Source organism: Pantherophis guttatus, chromosome 1, assembly GCF_059756535.1.
Source record: "Pantherophis guttatus breed Tessera chromosome 1, ASM5975653v1, whole genome shotgun sequence".
NCBI classification, from domain to species: Eukaryota; Metazoa; Chordata; class Lepidosauria; order Squamata; family Colubridae; genus Pantherophis; species Pantherophis guttatus.
The window spans coordinates 152088729-152106777 of NC_142063.1; the positions used below are offsets into that span (position 1 = coordinate 152088729).

Here is an 18049-nt window from a genome sequence, read left to right on the forward strand (position 1 = left end):
TGATACTTTTTTTAAAAAAATTGAGGGACTCTGCACAGGGGTGGGTTCTAAAATTTTTTACTGCTGGTTCTGTGTGTGTGGCTTATTTTGTGGGTGTGGCTTGGTGGGGGGTAATGTTACTGGATGGGCGTGGCCAACTTTTTTCTTTTAAACTTTTAAAAGCATTTCTTCTACAACCTTAAGAGGTTGCAGAAAAAAATGCTTTCAGGAGCCTCTGATGATCAGGCAACTCAGCTGGGATCGCCAGAGGGTTTTAAAGGCATTTTTTTTTCTACAACCTCTTCAGCTAAAGAGGTTGCAGAAAAAAAATTTTCAGAAGCCTCTGACGATCCCAGCTGAGCTGCGCGATCATCAGAGGCTTTTTTTTTTACTTTTAAAAGCATTTTTTTCAGCCAAAGAGGTTGTAGAAAAAATGCTTTCAAAAGTTAAAAAAAAAAGCCTCTGATGAGGTGGGCAGGGTAAGTGAGCGGTGACCAGGCTGGGAACCAGTCCGGGGCGTGGCCAGCCAATGTTATTACCGGTTGTCTGAACTACTACAAATTTTTACTACCGGTTCATGCGAACCGGTGCGAACCAGGAGCAACCCACCACTGCTGTAAGTCTTTAAGAGGTAAAAAAAGAAAAATACGTGATAACATGAATCAATATAGATCATGCCCATGCTTTCGAGGGTATTTTTGGCTGTATTATTCATCCAGCAATGTATGCATAGCTTAGCTTGAAATAAAAGCAATCAGTGATAAATATGAGTTGGCAGCTGAATACATAACATATTGGGATGGATGTAGTTGACTTCCTCCTTTCAGATGTCCTGAGCATCTCCCAGAACTCTAGTCAGCCATGCAGATGCCAATTATGGAATTGTCCACCATATCAGAGGACCCCAATATGATTTTGCTTCATAAACTCATTGGTCTTCCACTGGTATTTATACAATTAAAGAAAATCCCAGATACACTATCACTTTAGAGTTCCCCTAACCTGCCGCCAGCATGATTGATGCTAATTTTATTTTCCTCCAAACTCCCCATTGTCTCCATCTTGTCTAGAGATAGCATAATGGGAATTGAAGTTCAACGCATCTGGAGACCCTACAATACATGTTTATTTATTTATTATACAAAAACAAACCTTCAGTCCAAGCTATTTCATTCCTCTATTTGATTCTTAATTTCCCTCCTCTACTCCAGTAGGAACTACTCCTTGCCTAAAAATTAGGAGGAACATGGTAGCAGTTTTTGCAGTTATGCATTGCATCCGATAAAGGGAGGTGTAGCCCACAAAAGCTTGTACTTTTCAATAAAATTTGATAGTCTGAAACAATGCTTCTGAGTTTTGGATACCATAGGCTAGAGGGTTTTAGCCTTGTGGCCCATAGGCACAAGTCTTGGGGGTCCATAGGCAGATTTTAGAGGGGGCGGTCTAGGAACTTAGATGGAAAAACAGAACAACCTTATTTTCATATATACTACTATAATACATTTTTGACAATAATTGGGATTCTTAGGTTTCATCAGATTCTCAAAGGGATCCATGGCACAAAAAGGTTAACAACCTTGCCATAGCCTGAAATTCAACAGTTTTTATGTTTCTATTATTGTCCATATTGTTTTATTCCTGGACACCCAGAGTTTGGGTGGCTGTACAAATGAAATAAACAAACAAACAAACAAACAAACAAACAAATGAATGAATGAATGAATGAATGAGACTAGCATAGCTTTCTTGCTGTGTTTCTTACCTCAGGTGAACCATTAAAAGAAACTCGGGGGGGAACCCTTCCCTCTTGAACTATTTTTCATAAAATATAGCTTCCTCTCTAACTTGATTATTGTGAAATATAGCTTCAGATGCACTCTGACATATTCTCATCTCTTGCATTGATAGAAGTGTGAATAAATGTGTCTGGAAGTGTGAATTTCAGAATGTTGTGGTGAGGAATCTAGATAATGGAGGAGTGGTCTGGGGGGGTTGTCCCACTCCCCTCTTCTTCTCCTCTTTCCCTTCCACAGTCCCACCCCTCTTCACTGTTCCAGACGAGGGATATTAGCTGCTAAATTAGCAAAGCAACTACATCAGACAGAAGAAGCCACAGTTTTCCTGAAACAGTATCCACCTTCCACTGCGTCCATATCATTTTACCCAGAGAGGTAAGTCCATAGACAAGAATTAAAAGTTTGCATAAAGTTTCAACCAGGTGCTAGATTGGTGTAACCTTTCTTAGTCACTCCTTTCATCCTGAGACTAGTGAGAACTTGTAAACAACTTTATCTTGGTTTAGGTATTGATTTATACCTATCCAGCAATATTTATGGCTGCTGATATTTCTCATGCGACTTTTACTTAATTGATGTTCTTCTCGGATTGGCACAGAGAATGTGGCAGCCCACAAGAAGGGCAACAGCTCTCAGCATTGTTAAAGACTGCCATTAGCCAAGTGTGACAAGCCTGTAAGAGATTCAGCCAAATCTGTAATTGAGGGTAAGAGTTGAAGACAATTGTGGGAATGCCATTTCTTTTCCGTCGCAACACAATGTTGATGAATGGCTTCTTGGGGCAAAACCCTGCCACTTTAAATGGTTAGCATTCAGAGCTTAGTATGAGATCCAGTTCTTAACATTAATTGAGATTTTTAAACAATTTTGAGATTGCTGAATATTTTTCTATCTTGTCATCATGATGCAGTTTATATTTCATTTGTTTCATTTCTTTTCTTTTTTTCTTTGTCTCTATAGACTGTAGAAATTGAAAATGTGTAGACGTAGCCTTTATTTAATAGTTGTACAATAGTTCTGGGGACAATTTTATTCTTTAGCAATGGCTATTTAAATTATAGACATATTGATACATTTTAATTTGTGGATGTAGCTGGGTATATAGCAAGTTTCAACCTCTGCCACAGACTTATCCTACAAAAAGCAAAGCAGGACAATTCTATTTGCATGTTTTATCACTTCTAGTCCAGATCTCCTCGTTACCCTTTTCATCATTTTTCTTGTTCTTGTACTACTGTGTGATATAAGTTGCCAATATAATTCAATACACCAAAGTAGCTGAAATATTATTTCGCTGAAATCAAACTTAAACCTTTGGTCAGTTTGGAATTTTGAATGGTTTAGAAAGCAGTGCTTTTCAATCTTGGCAACTTTAAAATGTGTGGACTTCAACATCTTCAATGCTGGCTGGGGAACTCTGGTGGTTGAAGTCTGCATATTTTAAAATCACAAGTGTAAACCCAATCCAAATGGGCATTGCAAATCATGGTCACATGGCCATGGAACGTTCCAACCGGTTGTAAAGGTGAGCCAGTTGCCAAACGTCTGAAATGCAGTCATGTGATTACAGGGGGGTTGCACAACATTTTACAATGGCCAGAAATGCTTTATGGGTGGTAAAGTATTTGTTCCAGACCCATCATAATTTTGAACAGTTGTTAAGTGAATGGTCATTAGCTGAGAACCACTTCTACTTTAATGAATAGAATAAAATAGTATAGAATAAGCTGGAAGGGACCTTGGAGGTCTTCTAGTCCAGCCCCCTGCTCAAACAGAACCGATACCACTTTAGATAAGAGACTGTCTAGATTCTTCTTAAAAATCTCCAGTGGTGGAACGTCCACAATTTCTGGAGGCAAGCTGCTCCACTGGTTAATTGTCCTCACTGTTAGGAAATTTCTCCTGAATTCCAAGTCTCTGGTTAATTTCCAACTATTGCTTCTTGTCCTGCCCTCTGGTGCTTTGGAGAATAATTTGACTTTCTCTTCTTTGTAGCAGCCCCTCAAATATGGGAATACTGCTATCCTGTCACCCCTCATTCTTCTTTTCTTTAGACTAACTACACCCAAATCTTGCAGCCGTTCTTCATATGTTTTAGCTCCAGGCCTTTGATCATCTTAGTTGCTCTTCTCTGAACTTTTTCCAAACTCTCAACATCTTTTTTGTAATGGAAAACATGAATACTTTATAGTGCATTCTTGTGAATAATGTGCAAAAAGAATTATTTGCATGCCATTTAGCTTTTTGCTAAATGGGACTATATTTAATTCACTGTTCCTTGCGCTTTTTAGCAAAACAGAGCAAACCATGATCTCTAGATTATTGTGGCCTTTGGTTTTGCTGGACCTTCATGCATTTCTGGTAGAAAACACCAATGAAGAAAAAAGAAATGGAGTCAGAAAGCAGAAGAGCAAACCGTTTGTCTCAAATGCAGTAGAAAAATATCCCAATTCAAGTGATCAAGGTGATTATTTTTGAGTAGTTCTGAAAGAAAGTTTAATCTATCAGAGTCTAACATTTTATTTTGTATTCTGGAAGTTCAACAGTTTGAATGCTAGACTTATTCACAGCAAGATATAGTAGCTTGATTATAAGACATTTATTTTGCATCCAGAAGGCTGGTTTTATGCGTAGGGATTTTTCCAGCTAGGGCTAGGAAAAACTCTATCTGAATTCCTTCAACTTATGAAGGCAGCTCTCTCACACATGCCATTCTTAGTGCCGACCTTGGGAATTGGTAGAAAGCAATGGTTGGCTGAGAATCAGGGAGCAAGAAAGGAATCACTGCTGTTGCAGTTGCTCCACCCCACTCCCTCAATTGACTAATTTCCTGGAACTCTGCACTTGATTTCAACTTGACTTGTTGATCCTTAAAGTTTTAATGCCAATCAAGTTATGAAAAATGATTGGTGGATTCTGCTGGGTTCGTTTTCCTTCCCGTCAAAAGTCACTTTAGAGCAGGGAAATCAAGCGCCAGTTTTACTCTCCTTAAATGGGAGATGAAGCTGGGTGGTGTGAGTGCAGCTGGGTGTTTGAACAGGGAAGTTTAGCCAGCTGTCAGGTTGCCTTTACAAGTGCTTTGCACCTGTGACTTGTCAGTTAGGCTATTTTGGAACATAGATTTAGTGCTCTTTTGATATCCAATAAATAGCCAAATGAATAGGTCATTGGCACAGAAGAAGGCCACAGGGTGAAGAATGACTATGCCATTATCACATCCTTTGTGTGTGCTTTTGTGTTGTATGATGCCCTCCAGATTGTTACATTATAACTTTCATCAGATATAGCCCAACTAACTGGAAGTGATGGGAACTTTGTCCCATTTACCTTAAAGATATTTGATTGGGGAAGATAAAAAACAAGTCGGTAGAGACATATACATTCCACTCCCATAGCAATATGTACGGCTACAACTTCGTTTCTTTAGGTTTACCACAGAGGCAGGAAGATAAACCACAGATTTTCAGCTCTGTTTGAGGGAGAGGCTGCAAAATGGATGGTTCAACTTGTGGGCAGGAGCCCACAAGTTGCCTACTTCTGTCATATACAAATAACAGGGGTGGGGGAATCTAATTTTTCCAGCATTTTAGAGATAACCAACATTTTTTCAGAAATATATTGACATTTAAATAATTGTGTCCATATTCACCTATTATGCAGGACTTATTTAAAGTTTCTTTAAGGGGCCATTCTCCAGCATTCAGCTTTCTCTAAAAAAAACTCTAGAAAAGCCTTTGCCATTCTAATAGCCACCCCAGCTGTGAATTCTGAGGCCTACAACCCAGGGATGAAATGCTCCCAGTTCGGACCGGATCGCCTCATCCGGTAGTGATGGCAGTGGGTGGTTCGGAGAACCAGTAGCAAAAATCCCTGCCCCCCCCCTCCATGCTCAGCTGAGCCACACGATCATCAGAGGCTTTTTTTTTTTACTTTTAAAAGCATTTTTTTCTTCGGATGAAAAAATGCTTTTAAAAATTAAAAAAAAAGCCTCTGATGATCGCGCGGCTCAGCTGGGATCATTAGAGGCTTTTAAAAGCATTTTTTTTCTGCAAGAGGTTGTAGAAAAAATGCTTTTAAAAGTTAAAAAAAAAAGTTGGCCACGCCCACCCAGTCACATTACCACCACCCCCACCAAGCCACGCCCACAGAACCGGTAATAACAAATTTTACATTTCACCACTGCTACAATCCATCTGGAAGCTACCAGACCAGAATAGTTCTGAGAGTGGTATGGGCAGAGGCATCTTTTCCCCTCCAGATACAGACCTATGGCAAGACCCATGCACACTTAGAAATAAATTCCTCTGAACTCAGCAGGACTTCCAAGTATAGAATTGTGCAGAACTGTGTTTTGTGTGTCAGAGGATAATGAGTTCAACATCTTCCATAGGTTTTCCAAACATCTGTGGAAGGTTGAATGGTTTGGCAAGAGGTCATATCCTTAGCATTCAAGTGACTAATCTGAGCTGTTTTCTTCCTCTGACTTTTGTGATTTCTAGATGAAGACTGTATTCTGGAAATGGCCTTCCTCCTTGACAGTTCCGAGAGCGCTAAGAACTTCAATCATGAGCAGCAGAAAAAGTTTGTCTTGGAGACAGTAGACAGAATGAAAGGCCTGCAGCTCAGCTCTGGCCGCACACTCAGCTGGAGGACTGCCTTACTTCAGTATAGCAGCACTGTCCTTATCGAGCAAACGTTTAGAGATTGGAAGGGTCCCGAGGCTTTTAAGTCTCGAATTGCTCCCATTACATACATTGGCCATGGGACCTATACCACCTATGCCATTACAAATCTCACTCAGCTCTATATGACTGAGGGAACTCATGGTAGCGTGAAAGTTGCCGTGTTGTTGACCGATGGGGCCGACCATCCGAGAAATCCAGATATTTTTTCAGCTACTGCCGATGCTAAACATCAAGGTATCGTGTTCTTCACTGTGGGAATGACCAGAGTAGCTGAGGAGGTGGCCAATGCTGCCAAACTCCGGCTATTGGCCAGTGTTCCAGCCTCCAGGTTTGTCTTCAATCTGCAGGAAAAAGACGTGGTGGAGAGAATCCTCAAAGAAATGGTAGGGGCAAATACCTCAGTGGGGCAATATAATGGATATATATCCCTTAGGCAGATACAATTTTTCAGTGGCTTATGTGCAAATTTCTGCGACAGAATATCACTTGTAACACAGGGCTCCAAATATCCCTGCTTTCAGGAAGCCCATAATTATATCCCTCCTCACAAGGTAGCTGTCAAAATGCTAGCTGTTCAATGTCATATTAGGGTTTAGTCAAATTACTTGAATATATGCTATGTAATCAGTTGGAAAAGATGAGCCAAGAGCTGAGGTTGATTACTGTTTTAAGGAGATGACAGAAGCCAGTCTGGTAGAGTGGACTAGAAACACAAGAGATCATGACTCTAGTCCACCCTCAGCTACAGCAGTTCATTGGCTGACTTTGGCCAGCCAGTTGTACCCATCCCATTCCACCTCACAGGTTTGTTGTTGGAGAAATAGGAGGCGGGAGATGTACAAAGAAGGAGGGAGAAATAGGAGGAGGGACATGTATAGCTCAAAATGTACACCCATCTTGAGCTATACAAAAGAATAAGAATAAGAATAATTTTATTTCTATACCGCCCTTCTCCCGAAGGACTCAGGGCGGTGTACAGCCTATTAAAAGCACAAGACAAACATCAATTAAAATAATTTAAAATTATTAAATAATTCGGCTCAATTTAAAACCCCAGAAATTTAAAACACCCAATTTAAAATTATTATGTTGATAGCCCGGCCTGGCGGAACAACAGGGTCTTGAGTGCACAGCGAAATACCCAGAGGTCGGAGATCTTACGCACTTCCGGGGGCAGTTCATTCCACAGGGCTGCAGCTCCCACAGAGAAGGCCCTCCCCCTGGGTGTCACCAGCCGACATAACTTGGCCAATGGCACCCTGAGGAGACCCTCTCTGTGGGAGCAAACTGGCCGGTGGGAGGCTATTGGTGGCAGAAGTCGGTCTTGAAGGTACCCGGGTCCTATGCCATGGAGCGTTTTAAAGGTGGTGACCAACACCTTGAATTGCACCCGGAAGAAATGAAGCATAAATATGAGTAAATAAATAAGCATGGAGGGGCCAAATATTTTGTTGGTGAGTATGAGGTCATGTTATAGGCCAATAATATAACCATGTATCCATTAACGACACATTCTGTTCTTCCGTTCTTATTTATTAACACACGAGAGTTATATATGTTTTTTGTCTCCTACATTACACTTTTTTCCAAGTTCCACTTCTATAAATGCATTCATGTAGATATCCAGGGTAGGGAAGCCCTTGCATGTGGGCCTTTATGGACAGAGGCTTCCCTCTGTTCCAGAATAGATAGGTAGCCTTTGTATTTCAGCTTCTCCACAAAAACGCTTCAGGGTGGTGAGAATGAGGACAGGAGGAATCACACCATTCTGGGGGTGGAGCTAAAGGTATCTCCCACCTTTTCCAAAAAGCTTTACCACTCTGGAACTTCAAATATATAGACATTAACAGTTGCTGTCTTATGTTCTCAGTATATGATGAATCAACTAAGGAACCTTTTCTTGTCTACCCTATTATGTAACTATTAAATATACAGAAGTTTTGTCAAATAAAAAGACAGCAATCGTATAGTATTACCATGTTGGGAATATCTTTCCACAAGCTTTCTTTTTCACTTTTTAAAGAATTATGCTTTATTATCTGTAAAAATCTAATTTTTCTTTTCCATTTATCTATCTCTCTAGAAAGATCTGGCAGAAGAAGGGGTACGTCATATTTGTGAACGGATGAAGGAACGGATGGATTATGTTTAAAACATGAAAGTGAAATAATTACTTACATTGGTGAAAATGTTGTATATTTTTATTACCATTATTCTTTAATCAATACAATCCACCCTTTAGCAGGGGTGAAATCCAGCAGGTTCTGACAGGTTCTGGAGAACTGGTAGCGGAAATTTTGAGTAGTTTGGAAAACTGGTAGCGGAAATTTTGAGTAGTTCAGAGAACTGACAAATACCACCTCTGGCTGGTCCCAGAGTGGGGTGGGAATGGGGATTTTGCAGTATCCTTCCCCTGGAGTGAGGTGGGAATGGAGATTTTGTAGTATCCTTCCCGTGGAGTGGGGTGGAAATGGACATTTTGCATAAGGTGACCAGATTTTAACATTGGTAAAGAGGGACATTGTGGGCGTGGCTTATTTTGTGGGCGTGGCTAGCTGGTCATGTGACTGGGTGGGCGTAGCTAGCTGGTCATGTGACCGGGTGGCCATGGCTATGTGTATAGGGTAAGGTGAACAGATTTTAACATTGGTAAGAGGGACACCATTGTGGCCGTGGCTTATTGTGTGGGCGTGGCTTGGAGGCCATGTGACTGGGTGGGCGTGGCTAGCTGGTCATGTGACCGGGTGGCCATGGCTATGTGTATAGGGACTACTCAGAGGGCTGGAAAGTCATTTCTGACAGGTCCTCACACTTTTGACTGGTCCTCACACTTATGACCATCCTCACATTTATGCCCTTGCAGCATTCTTAACAACCATGTCACTCATTTCACAACTGCTTCTCTTCACCATGATGACAAGATAGGGCAAAAATGTAAAATGTGAGGACAGTCGTAAGTTCGAGGACTGGTCAAAAGTGCGAGGACCAGTCAAAAATAACTTTTTCAGCCCTCTGAGTAGTCCATATGCACAAAAGGACTAACCAGAGGGCTGAAAAAAGTCATTTCTGACAGGTCCTCGCACTTTTGACTGGTCCTCACACTTATGACCATCCTCACATTTATGCCCGTGCAGCATTCTTAACAACCATGTCACTCATTTCACAACTGCTTCTCTTCACCATGGTGATAAGATAGGGAAAAAAACGTAAAATGTGAAGACAGTCGTAAGTTTGAGGACTGGTCAAAAGTGCAAGGACCAGTCAAAAATAACTTTTTCAGCCCTCTGAGTAGTCCATATGCACAAAAGGACTAACCAGAGGGCTGAAAAAAGTCATTTCTGACAGGTCCTCGCACTTTTGACTGGTCCTCACACTTATGACCATCCTCACATTTATGCCCTTGCAGCATTCTTAACAACCATGTCACTCATTTCACAACTGCTTCTCTTCACCATGATGACAAGATAGGGCAAAAATGTAAAATGTGAGGACAGTCGTAAGTTCGAGGACTGGTCAAAAGTGCGAGGACCAGTCAAAAATAACTTTTTCAGCCCTCTGAGTAGTCCATATGCACAAAAGGACTAACCAGAGGGCTGAAAAAAGTCATTTCTGACAGGTCCTCGCACTTTTGACTGGTCCTCACACTTATGACCATCCTCACATTTATGCCCGTGCAGCATTCTTAACAACCATGTCACTCATTTCACAACTGCTTCTCTTCACCATGGTGATAAGATAGGGAAAAAAACGTAAAATGTGAAGACAGTCGTAAGTTTGAGGACTGGTCAAAAGTGCAAGGACCAGTCAAAAATAACTTTTTCAGCCCTCTGAGTAGTCCATATGCACAAAAGGACTAACCAGAGGGCTGAAAAAAGTCATTTCTGACAGGTCCTCGCACTTTTGACTGGTCCTCACACTTATGACCATCCTCATATTTATGCCCGTGCAGCATTCTTAACAACCATGTCACTCATTTCACAACTGCTTCTCTTCACCATGATGACAAGATAGGGCAAAAATGTAAAATGTGAGGACAGTCGTAAGTTCGAGGACTAGTCAAAAGTGCGAGGACCAGTCAAAAATAACTTTTTCAGCCCTCTGAGTAGTTCATATGCATAAAAGGATACAGTAATTGAGAGGGATGAAGGAAGGGAAGGAAAATTAGAGTAGGAGTGACGGTTAAGAGAGGGAGGAAGAGAGGAGGAGAAGGAGAAAGGAAGAGGAAGTAGGGAGGAGAAGAAGAGGGGGGGAAGAGAAAGTAAGAAGGAAAGAAAAGAGAGGTGGTAGGTTTGAGGAGAAAGATTGCTGTACAATAAAAAAGATGAAAGGGAAGAAAGCCAACCCCAAACAAATATAAAGATATTAAGATAAAGAATGAATTGTTAAACTTTAAAGAATAAAAGAGAACAAATATGAATAAATAGCAATAATTAGAAACACACATACATACAATGTATTTTCTTTGAACAGAATATTTGGCTGGTTCACAAATTTAAACAGTGTTTAGTCATTTCAATTAAATTTACAATTTCTATATTTCCTTTTTGCCATATTTATTCCTCATCTATTTTTTTAAAAAAACAATATTACCCTTCATCCTCATCTCTCATCTTAATCAAATTCAATTTTTCCCTTCTATTCTATTTTATACCCCTTCCCATTGTCATCTATTTTTATATCCATCCTCACATTGGTTAATTATGTAATTATGTAATACAGTTGTTTAATACAAATTCAACATTTTAATATAAATCAATTAGTTATATAACTATCTTTTTTGTATATTAATCAATATGAACATGAATATTCCAATTATTTCCATGCAATCCAATTTCTTACAAATCAATTAATTATACTTACCAATAATAATAAACCAAATAATTTCCCCCATATATTCCTCCAAACCACAACTTAACCATTTCTGCTTTCAACACAGTATACAATTAATAATATCTCAATTATTACAATTCCCTAGTTAAAAAGAGCTTTTTTTTCTTTTGTGTTTTAAAATCTTGAACTCTCCTCTTTTGCCCTAAATAATTTTCCATTGTTTGCACTTACCTTTTTTGGTGAGGAAAAAGAAAATAAATCTGCTGCCTAATTTTCCAACGTTGCAAGCAAACCGCAAAGCCAACAGCCTGTTTTACTTTCAGTTTCGTTTTGAGCTTGGTTTGCACAAAGAGGAAAAAAAAACTGAGCAATTTAGCAAGAGCAGAGCCCTGCGCAAATCAGCTGAGAGGGGGAAGCCGAGCTAATTAACCTAGGGCGGCCCTTTGAAGCCCCGCGGCAAGAGTTTAAACAGGTTTTTTCCCTCTAGCCATCAGCGGGGATTCAGGAGGCAGCCGGGAACCAGGAGGCAGAATGAAAAATCGGGACTTTTTTAAAACGCCGCGGGACGCGGGACAAATTGCTCAAAAGCGGGACTGTCCCGCCAAAAGCGGGACGTCTGATCACCTTAATTTTGCAGTATCCTTCCCCTGCCATGCCCACCAAGCCACGCCCACAGAACCAGTAGTAAAAAAATTTGAATTTCACCACTGTCCTTAAGGGTGTGGAGATATTACAAGAGTATGATATAAATTGATTAAAAACACTCAAAGGAAATATAAGAATAGTTATAAGCAAAACAGAGCTTGTCTCAGTTATGTTGAAGATTCATTTGCTTGGTTGTTTTTCTCCCCAGTGTCCTCAACCTCCTGTATGTAACTGTGAAAAAGGAGACAAGGGCCTTCCTGGCCCTGCTGTAAGTACCCTTCCCCCCCCCCTCACTTTTCTAGTTCTGGACCTTACATTTTATCTACAACATGGATTACTTTTAACGGTGGCACTTTATTCATTTGCAATGCTGGGATGATGAAATGTGCATTGAGAAAAGGCAGGGTTGTGATTCAGTAGGACAATCACAGAAACTGTATCTATCAAGTTTCTTGCAAAAATCAAATGCAGAAGCCCACACAGGTAACTGATTCAGCTGGATTCATTAACTTCTTTATATACATATTAATACATGAAGATAAATGTACAATACCGATATAGAAGATTCTTCCAATGTAGCAGTTACAGGCAAAACACAAGGCAGGAGAGAACAGTTAGTTTCATTTCAGCAGAGCAGACTAGTTCACACTGGCTAGTTTCATTTTAAATCTCAGCACAGAGGAGGCAAGCAAATCCAGACTGCTTAGTTTCTGTTTCAGAGCTTCTGCACAGACTCAGTTGCCTAAGCCACACCCAGACTTCTTCCTTAAGTTTCTATTTCCAAAACAAGCCCCATTGGCTGAACTTGTTACCATGTCCTATTCCAGTTGATGAATATACTCTGATAGTATCTGCATACAGTTGTGCAGATATACAAACTTGACCTACCTAGTGGGAGCATTCCAGATGAAACAGACATTTGGTTAAACTGTAACTGTCAGCAAGACCGAGGAAAGTTCATTGGATTTCTATCTTGCCTTGTCTTTGGAGAGCAGGGAGTGAGTCTTCCTTCATTTTATTCTGAGAACAAAAATCACCACTGAGTTTCATCAAAGAACAATTACAACCCAATCACACCTTCAAATAATATATCATCGTATAATGGTTAAAACAAATACAATACTTGAAAGGGGATTTCATTAATTATGTTACCAAAATTACTAAATTTGTGAGATGCAGGCAACTCTAGACTGGTACCAGTTAATCTCTAGATTAGAGATACTGACTTGCATGGAACAGTGTGAACATGGATGAATAAAACTGAGTTTTGGCTGCACTTAAAGTACACAAGCCCTGTGATGGAGTGGTTAGAATGCATTGCAGGCAAACGCTGCCCACAGCCTGGAGTTTGATCCTAGTGGGGCTTAAGGTTTACTCAGCCTTCTATCTTGCTGAGGTTGGCAAAATTTTTGGTGGCAATATGCTGGCATTGTAAACTGTTGTATTGTATTGTAAAGTAATATGGAGTGGTATATAAGTGGTCTAAATGCTATTGCTATACAAGCCAAAAAGTGCTGAAATTGTTCCAGATGCTCATACCAAAAGTACTTTTTCAAGAGGCAACTGGTTTTTCTGGTTTTTCTTTGAAGACGCTTCGCTTCTCATCCAAGAAGCTTCTTCAGCATTGACTGAATGGTGGGGAATTCAGTCCCCAAATGGTGGACAAGGAATATAAATGGTGGACCAATTTATATTCCTTGCAGTATAAATCCTTCCATTCCCCACCATCCAGTCAGAGCTGAAGAAGCTTCTTGGATAAGAAGCGAAATGTCTTCAAAGAAAAACCAGAAAGTCCAGTTGCCCCTTGAAAAAGCATCTTTGGGACAACTATGACCTGGATGATTGAGAATCTCCATAGACATGTTCCAGATGCTCTTTACCCTTATCAGGATACACTGCATCCTGCAGGTGTAACTAAATCTGGTTAGTTAGACTACATCTTCTCCATAATACTACAAAGCAATATGTCAAATCCATAATCTGTGTTAAAGATCAATATTACTGGTTCAACTGGTAATAACATGGCAGTTGTATAGGCAGAACATTGTAAGAACATTCTTACATTAAGTAAGAACTTAAAGTAAACTCATACTTATGACTGGGCTGCTTGTTAGTAAAAACAATGAGTGGCATACTTCACCCTCTCCTTCCTCAAACTACTCCTGTTAGAATATCTGCAGTAACAGAATTTTGCAAGTCTGAATGTGCTTCCTCCTACCTCTTTTATTTTCATGTGAATTAAAGGGATGCCTGCTTTAGGCACTTTTGTAATTCTGCATCCTAACTTAAAAGCCATATTTATTTGTTTGTCACTTTGTAACAGATTTTCCCTCTGGCTGTCAAAGCCATCCTCTCTACTCTCTTCAGGGAGCAAGAGTGAATGCAAAAGCTACAGTAGGGCTTGATTTATTAAATATATTGGGTAGAATTCTGACCTAAAAATATGATAAGAAGTGCAGTGCAGCCAAGCAGGCAGAGGAGGGGGATACCCAATGTTAGCTTGTTAGTAATTTTCAATTATGGAATGGTTTGTGACAAATAGGGAGTTGAAACCATTCTGAATTCAATAAACATATTATTATATGATAGAATTAAAGCATGAGAATAAGTGGAATGTATAATAAATGGTTCAGCACTGAACAGGGAATATATCAAGATGCTATTGGCTATATCTATCAGAATGATATACTGTATGTAGTCTGCTTCTCTTAAGTACTCAGGATAGAGAAATACTGTACAGACACGTCCCAGTCTCTACCTGACTTCCACCCTCCCTCTTGGCGAAGTGAGAATTTCTGGTTTTTAACAGTATACAGTACATTCTGAGAACTACCCGTACTGTATGTTTCCTCTTGCAGCATCACTAAGAGCTACAGCCTTTAATAACAAAACTCAGATAGTGCTTTAAGCAAAAGTTCTTAGAATTTCATTCCTTGTATCCCTAGCCATCTTTTCGTTTTCTTGGGAACAATAAGTTAAAGTTGTTGAAGTGTAACATCTAGGAATTGGGACCGTAAAAAACTCTATTAACTTTTCACTTTTATATCTTTTGCTTCCAGGGTAAAAAAGGTCGCCCTGGGGATGATGGAGCATCTGGTGCAAAAGGAGGAAAGGTGCTGTTATCTTTGACATATGCTTAAACGCTCATTTGTTTTTTTTAAAAAAAATCAGTCATTTAGAATGTATCTGGTTAAAATTAAAGGATCTCCCATCATGGTAGAAATTAGAAGTTAAAGCATGATGCTTACATTTCAGCATATGAGCGATGTTTTGTTAAGAAGGTAAAACTAGACAGACCTAGAAGACTTCAGCTGATCCAGAACCGTTCATTAAAAGTTGTTTTTGGAATGTTCTCAGAACACTTAGAATGTCCATTAAGTTGTGAAAGCAGCAGGTTGTGGAATAATAATATTAAAATTTCCTATTGCTTCTAGGGGGAGCCAGGCTTAAATGGAATTCCAGGAAGAGATGGGACAGAGGTAAGTGAATTTATTTGCTTGAAGGAAACCTCTAGATACTGCAAAAAATCCCAAAGGTGCTTTACAGATACTGTAAAAAAATCGCAAAGGCAACTGAACTTTTTTTTTTTTTTTAATTTGATTTATATGCCGCCCTTCTCCGGAGACTCAGGGCGGTTTACAGTGCATTAAGCAATAGCCTTCATTCTTTTGTATATTTATACAAAGTCAGCTTATTGCCCCCACAACTGGGTCCCCAATTTACCTACCTTAGAAAGGATGGAAGGCTGAGTCAACCTTGGTTTTTCCTTCAGTTTAGAACTGAAGAAGCTTCTTGGATGAGAAGCAAAACCACTTCAAGGAAAAACAAAGTCCAGTTGCCTTTTGAAAAAGCACCTTTGGGACAACCATGACCTGGATGGTGGAGAATCTCCATAGACCTACTTTAAAAATGTATGTCATCATACCTTGATAATCATAATTGGCATTCACCCAAGCAGAAGTAGGCAGGAGTCTTATTTTCTATCCAGAGCTGCACTCACTCAGGGAGGAGCATCTGAACTGTGTGATAAATGGAGATGAGAGCCGAAAGGAGTGGGACTTTTCCTTGCTCTCATTTTCTTTCTTTCTGACATTCTTCTATCTCTACTTAAGGAACAGGCTGCCAGGGAGGAGACAGAATTTTACAATACAATGGATCTGATCCAGGGGTGAAATCTACTTACCTTCCCAACCGGTTCGGAAGTGCACGCACGCGCATCACGTGTGCACGCTGACCCTCTGCGCATGCGCAAACTCTTCTGCGCATACACAGAGCGTAAAAAACAGGTTTTTTGATGACTGGGCGGGTGGGCAGAGCCTCACGCCACGATCGCTACTGGTTCTCTGAACCACCAGCCGCCATCGCTACCAGTTCGGCCGAACTGGTCCAAACTGGTGAAACAGATCATTTCACCCCGATCTGATCTCTTTGAATCATAATTAGGCAAAGGTAGGGATACTGTATGAGGATTTTAAAATGCCAGAGGACCACTAGCCATCAGCAAAAAGTATGAGTCTTTGCTGCCATATAGCGATGATCAGAGTTTTTGCAACCCAGATTTAGTAGCTTTAAGCTGTTGCCTGCATGGGGTCCACTAATATAAAGCAAAAAAAAATTTTTTTAGATCCAGTAAAAAAAAAAATAAACAAATTCAGCAAGGTGTGAAGGACTGCTCCTCCCACATCATTGGCCTCACTCAAAATCTTCAACACTCTATTTCAACTCATGTCTGCAATCTGGACTAGATCACGCAGCAACTGTAACCTTAATTCCAAGCCACACAAGGTACCTCATGGGATATTGAAAATAGTTAAACAATGGCATGGTCCAGCACAGGGATGTCACCCTGTGGACCAGATCTGGCCCACATGGTGCTTAGATCTGGCCCGTGGGGCCGACCTGGAAACAGCAAAGTACCAACCCACAGTGCCTCTGCCAATGCAAATGGAGCTCAGGAGGGCCGCAGGCCGCAGGCGGCCCTCCTGAGCTCCGTTTTCACTGGTAGTGGGTTGCAGGAGGCCATCACAATCAAAAACAGAGCTCAGGAGCCCATTTTCACTGGCAGAGTGCTTGGGCCACCAGAGATGCCCCTGACACGAGTGACTTTGAGCTAGCCACACTCACCCTGGTCAAACACAACCCTGATGCGGCCCTCAATGAAATCGAGTTTGATACTCTTGGCCTAGCATAATGCTAACTGGATTTTTATAATGTCAGCCTTTTCATACTATTGAAAGAAATTGCAGCAAAATCCTTTTATTTTATTCAGGAGCTCAGATACTGCTTTGTAAAAAAACTGCGAGACAAAAATGGTGACTGAAGCATTAGCATTAACACCAGGGGTGAAATTCACTTACCTTCCCTACTAGTTCGTAAATGTGTGTGCACTGTGCATGCACAAAGCTTTCCGCACATGTGCAAAGCCTTCTGTGCATGCGCAGAGGCTTAAAATGTCACAAAAAAGCAATGTCATGATGTCCGTGCAAGTGGGCGGAGCCTCCCACAGCTGCCACTACCTGTTCGTCCGAGCTGGATAGAACTGGCTGAATTTCATCCCTGATTAACCCTCTGCACAACTTTTCAGTGGCTTTTCTGGGGGTCTGATGCTAGAGAATCAGAGCCACTGTGCATTCCACCCCCATTTTGCCCAAGGCACTGGATTGAGTTCACCAAATAAAAGTCAAACCTACCACTAGCTCTTAGTTCCTTTTCCTTAGCCCAAGACAGATGTACATTTTAAATTAATAAATACCTTTCCCTAGTGTTGGTCCTACACTTTTTGGCTAATAGGTGCCTGTACTAATTTAGTTAAAAGATATCTCACTTCTTTCTTTTAGGGGAAATCTGGATACAAAGGAGAAAAGGTATGGATTTCTCACCTTCTTGTGTCCTCTATTTGTTGCATGCCAATAACAGGTGACTTACTGAATTTAAAGACAAAGGTTGGAGTATTTATTAATTAATGAATTGTATATCCCACATTTTCCTTTCTTTGTAAAATCTTAAACATGTTTCCAAAAAGAAAATATAAAGGGGGTGGAAATCTTGCAGTGAAGGAAGACCAAAGTTGTCGCTTGCTATTGACTTTTAATGCAGAGATAATATTAACAACAC

The 18049-nt window shown here is 40.4% G+C and overlaps 1 protein-coding gene across 2 annotated transcripts in view; it reads left to right on the forward strand.

The window, feature by feature from the left end:
• Nucleotides 1-1830: 1830 nt before the first annotated feature.
• Nucleotides 1831-18049, forward strand: part of LOC117674474 (uncharacterized) — a 54644-nt gene continuing 38425 nt past the window's right edge. The window contains exons 1-8 of one of the 2 annotated variants that reach the window (XM_087884556.1): nt 1831-2150; nt 4067-4239; nt 6275-6843; nt 8544-8564; nt 12144-12203; nt 14995-15048; nt 15370-15414; nt 17773-17799. In XM_087884556.1, coding sequence (XP_087740682.1) covers nt 4083-4239; nt 6275-6843; nt 8544-8564; nt 12144-12203; nt 14995-15048; nt 15370-15414; nt 17773-17799 — 933 coding nt within the window. In that variant the 5' untranslated portion in view covers nt 1831-2150; nt 4067-4082. The remainder of the gene's footprint in view (nt 2151-4066; nt 4240-6274; nt 6844-8543; nt 8565-12143; nt 12204-14994; nt 15049-15369; nt 15415-17772; nt 17800-18049) is intronic. The other variant, XM_060688012.2, reaches the window with a different exon arrangement.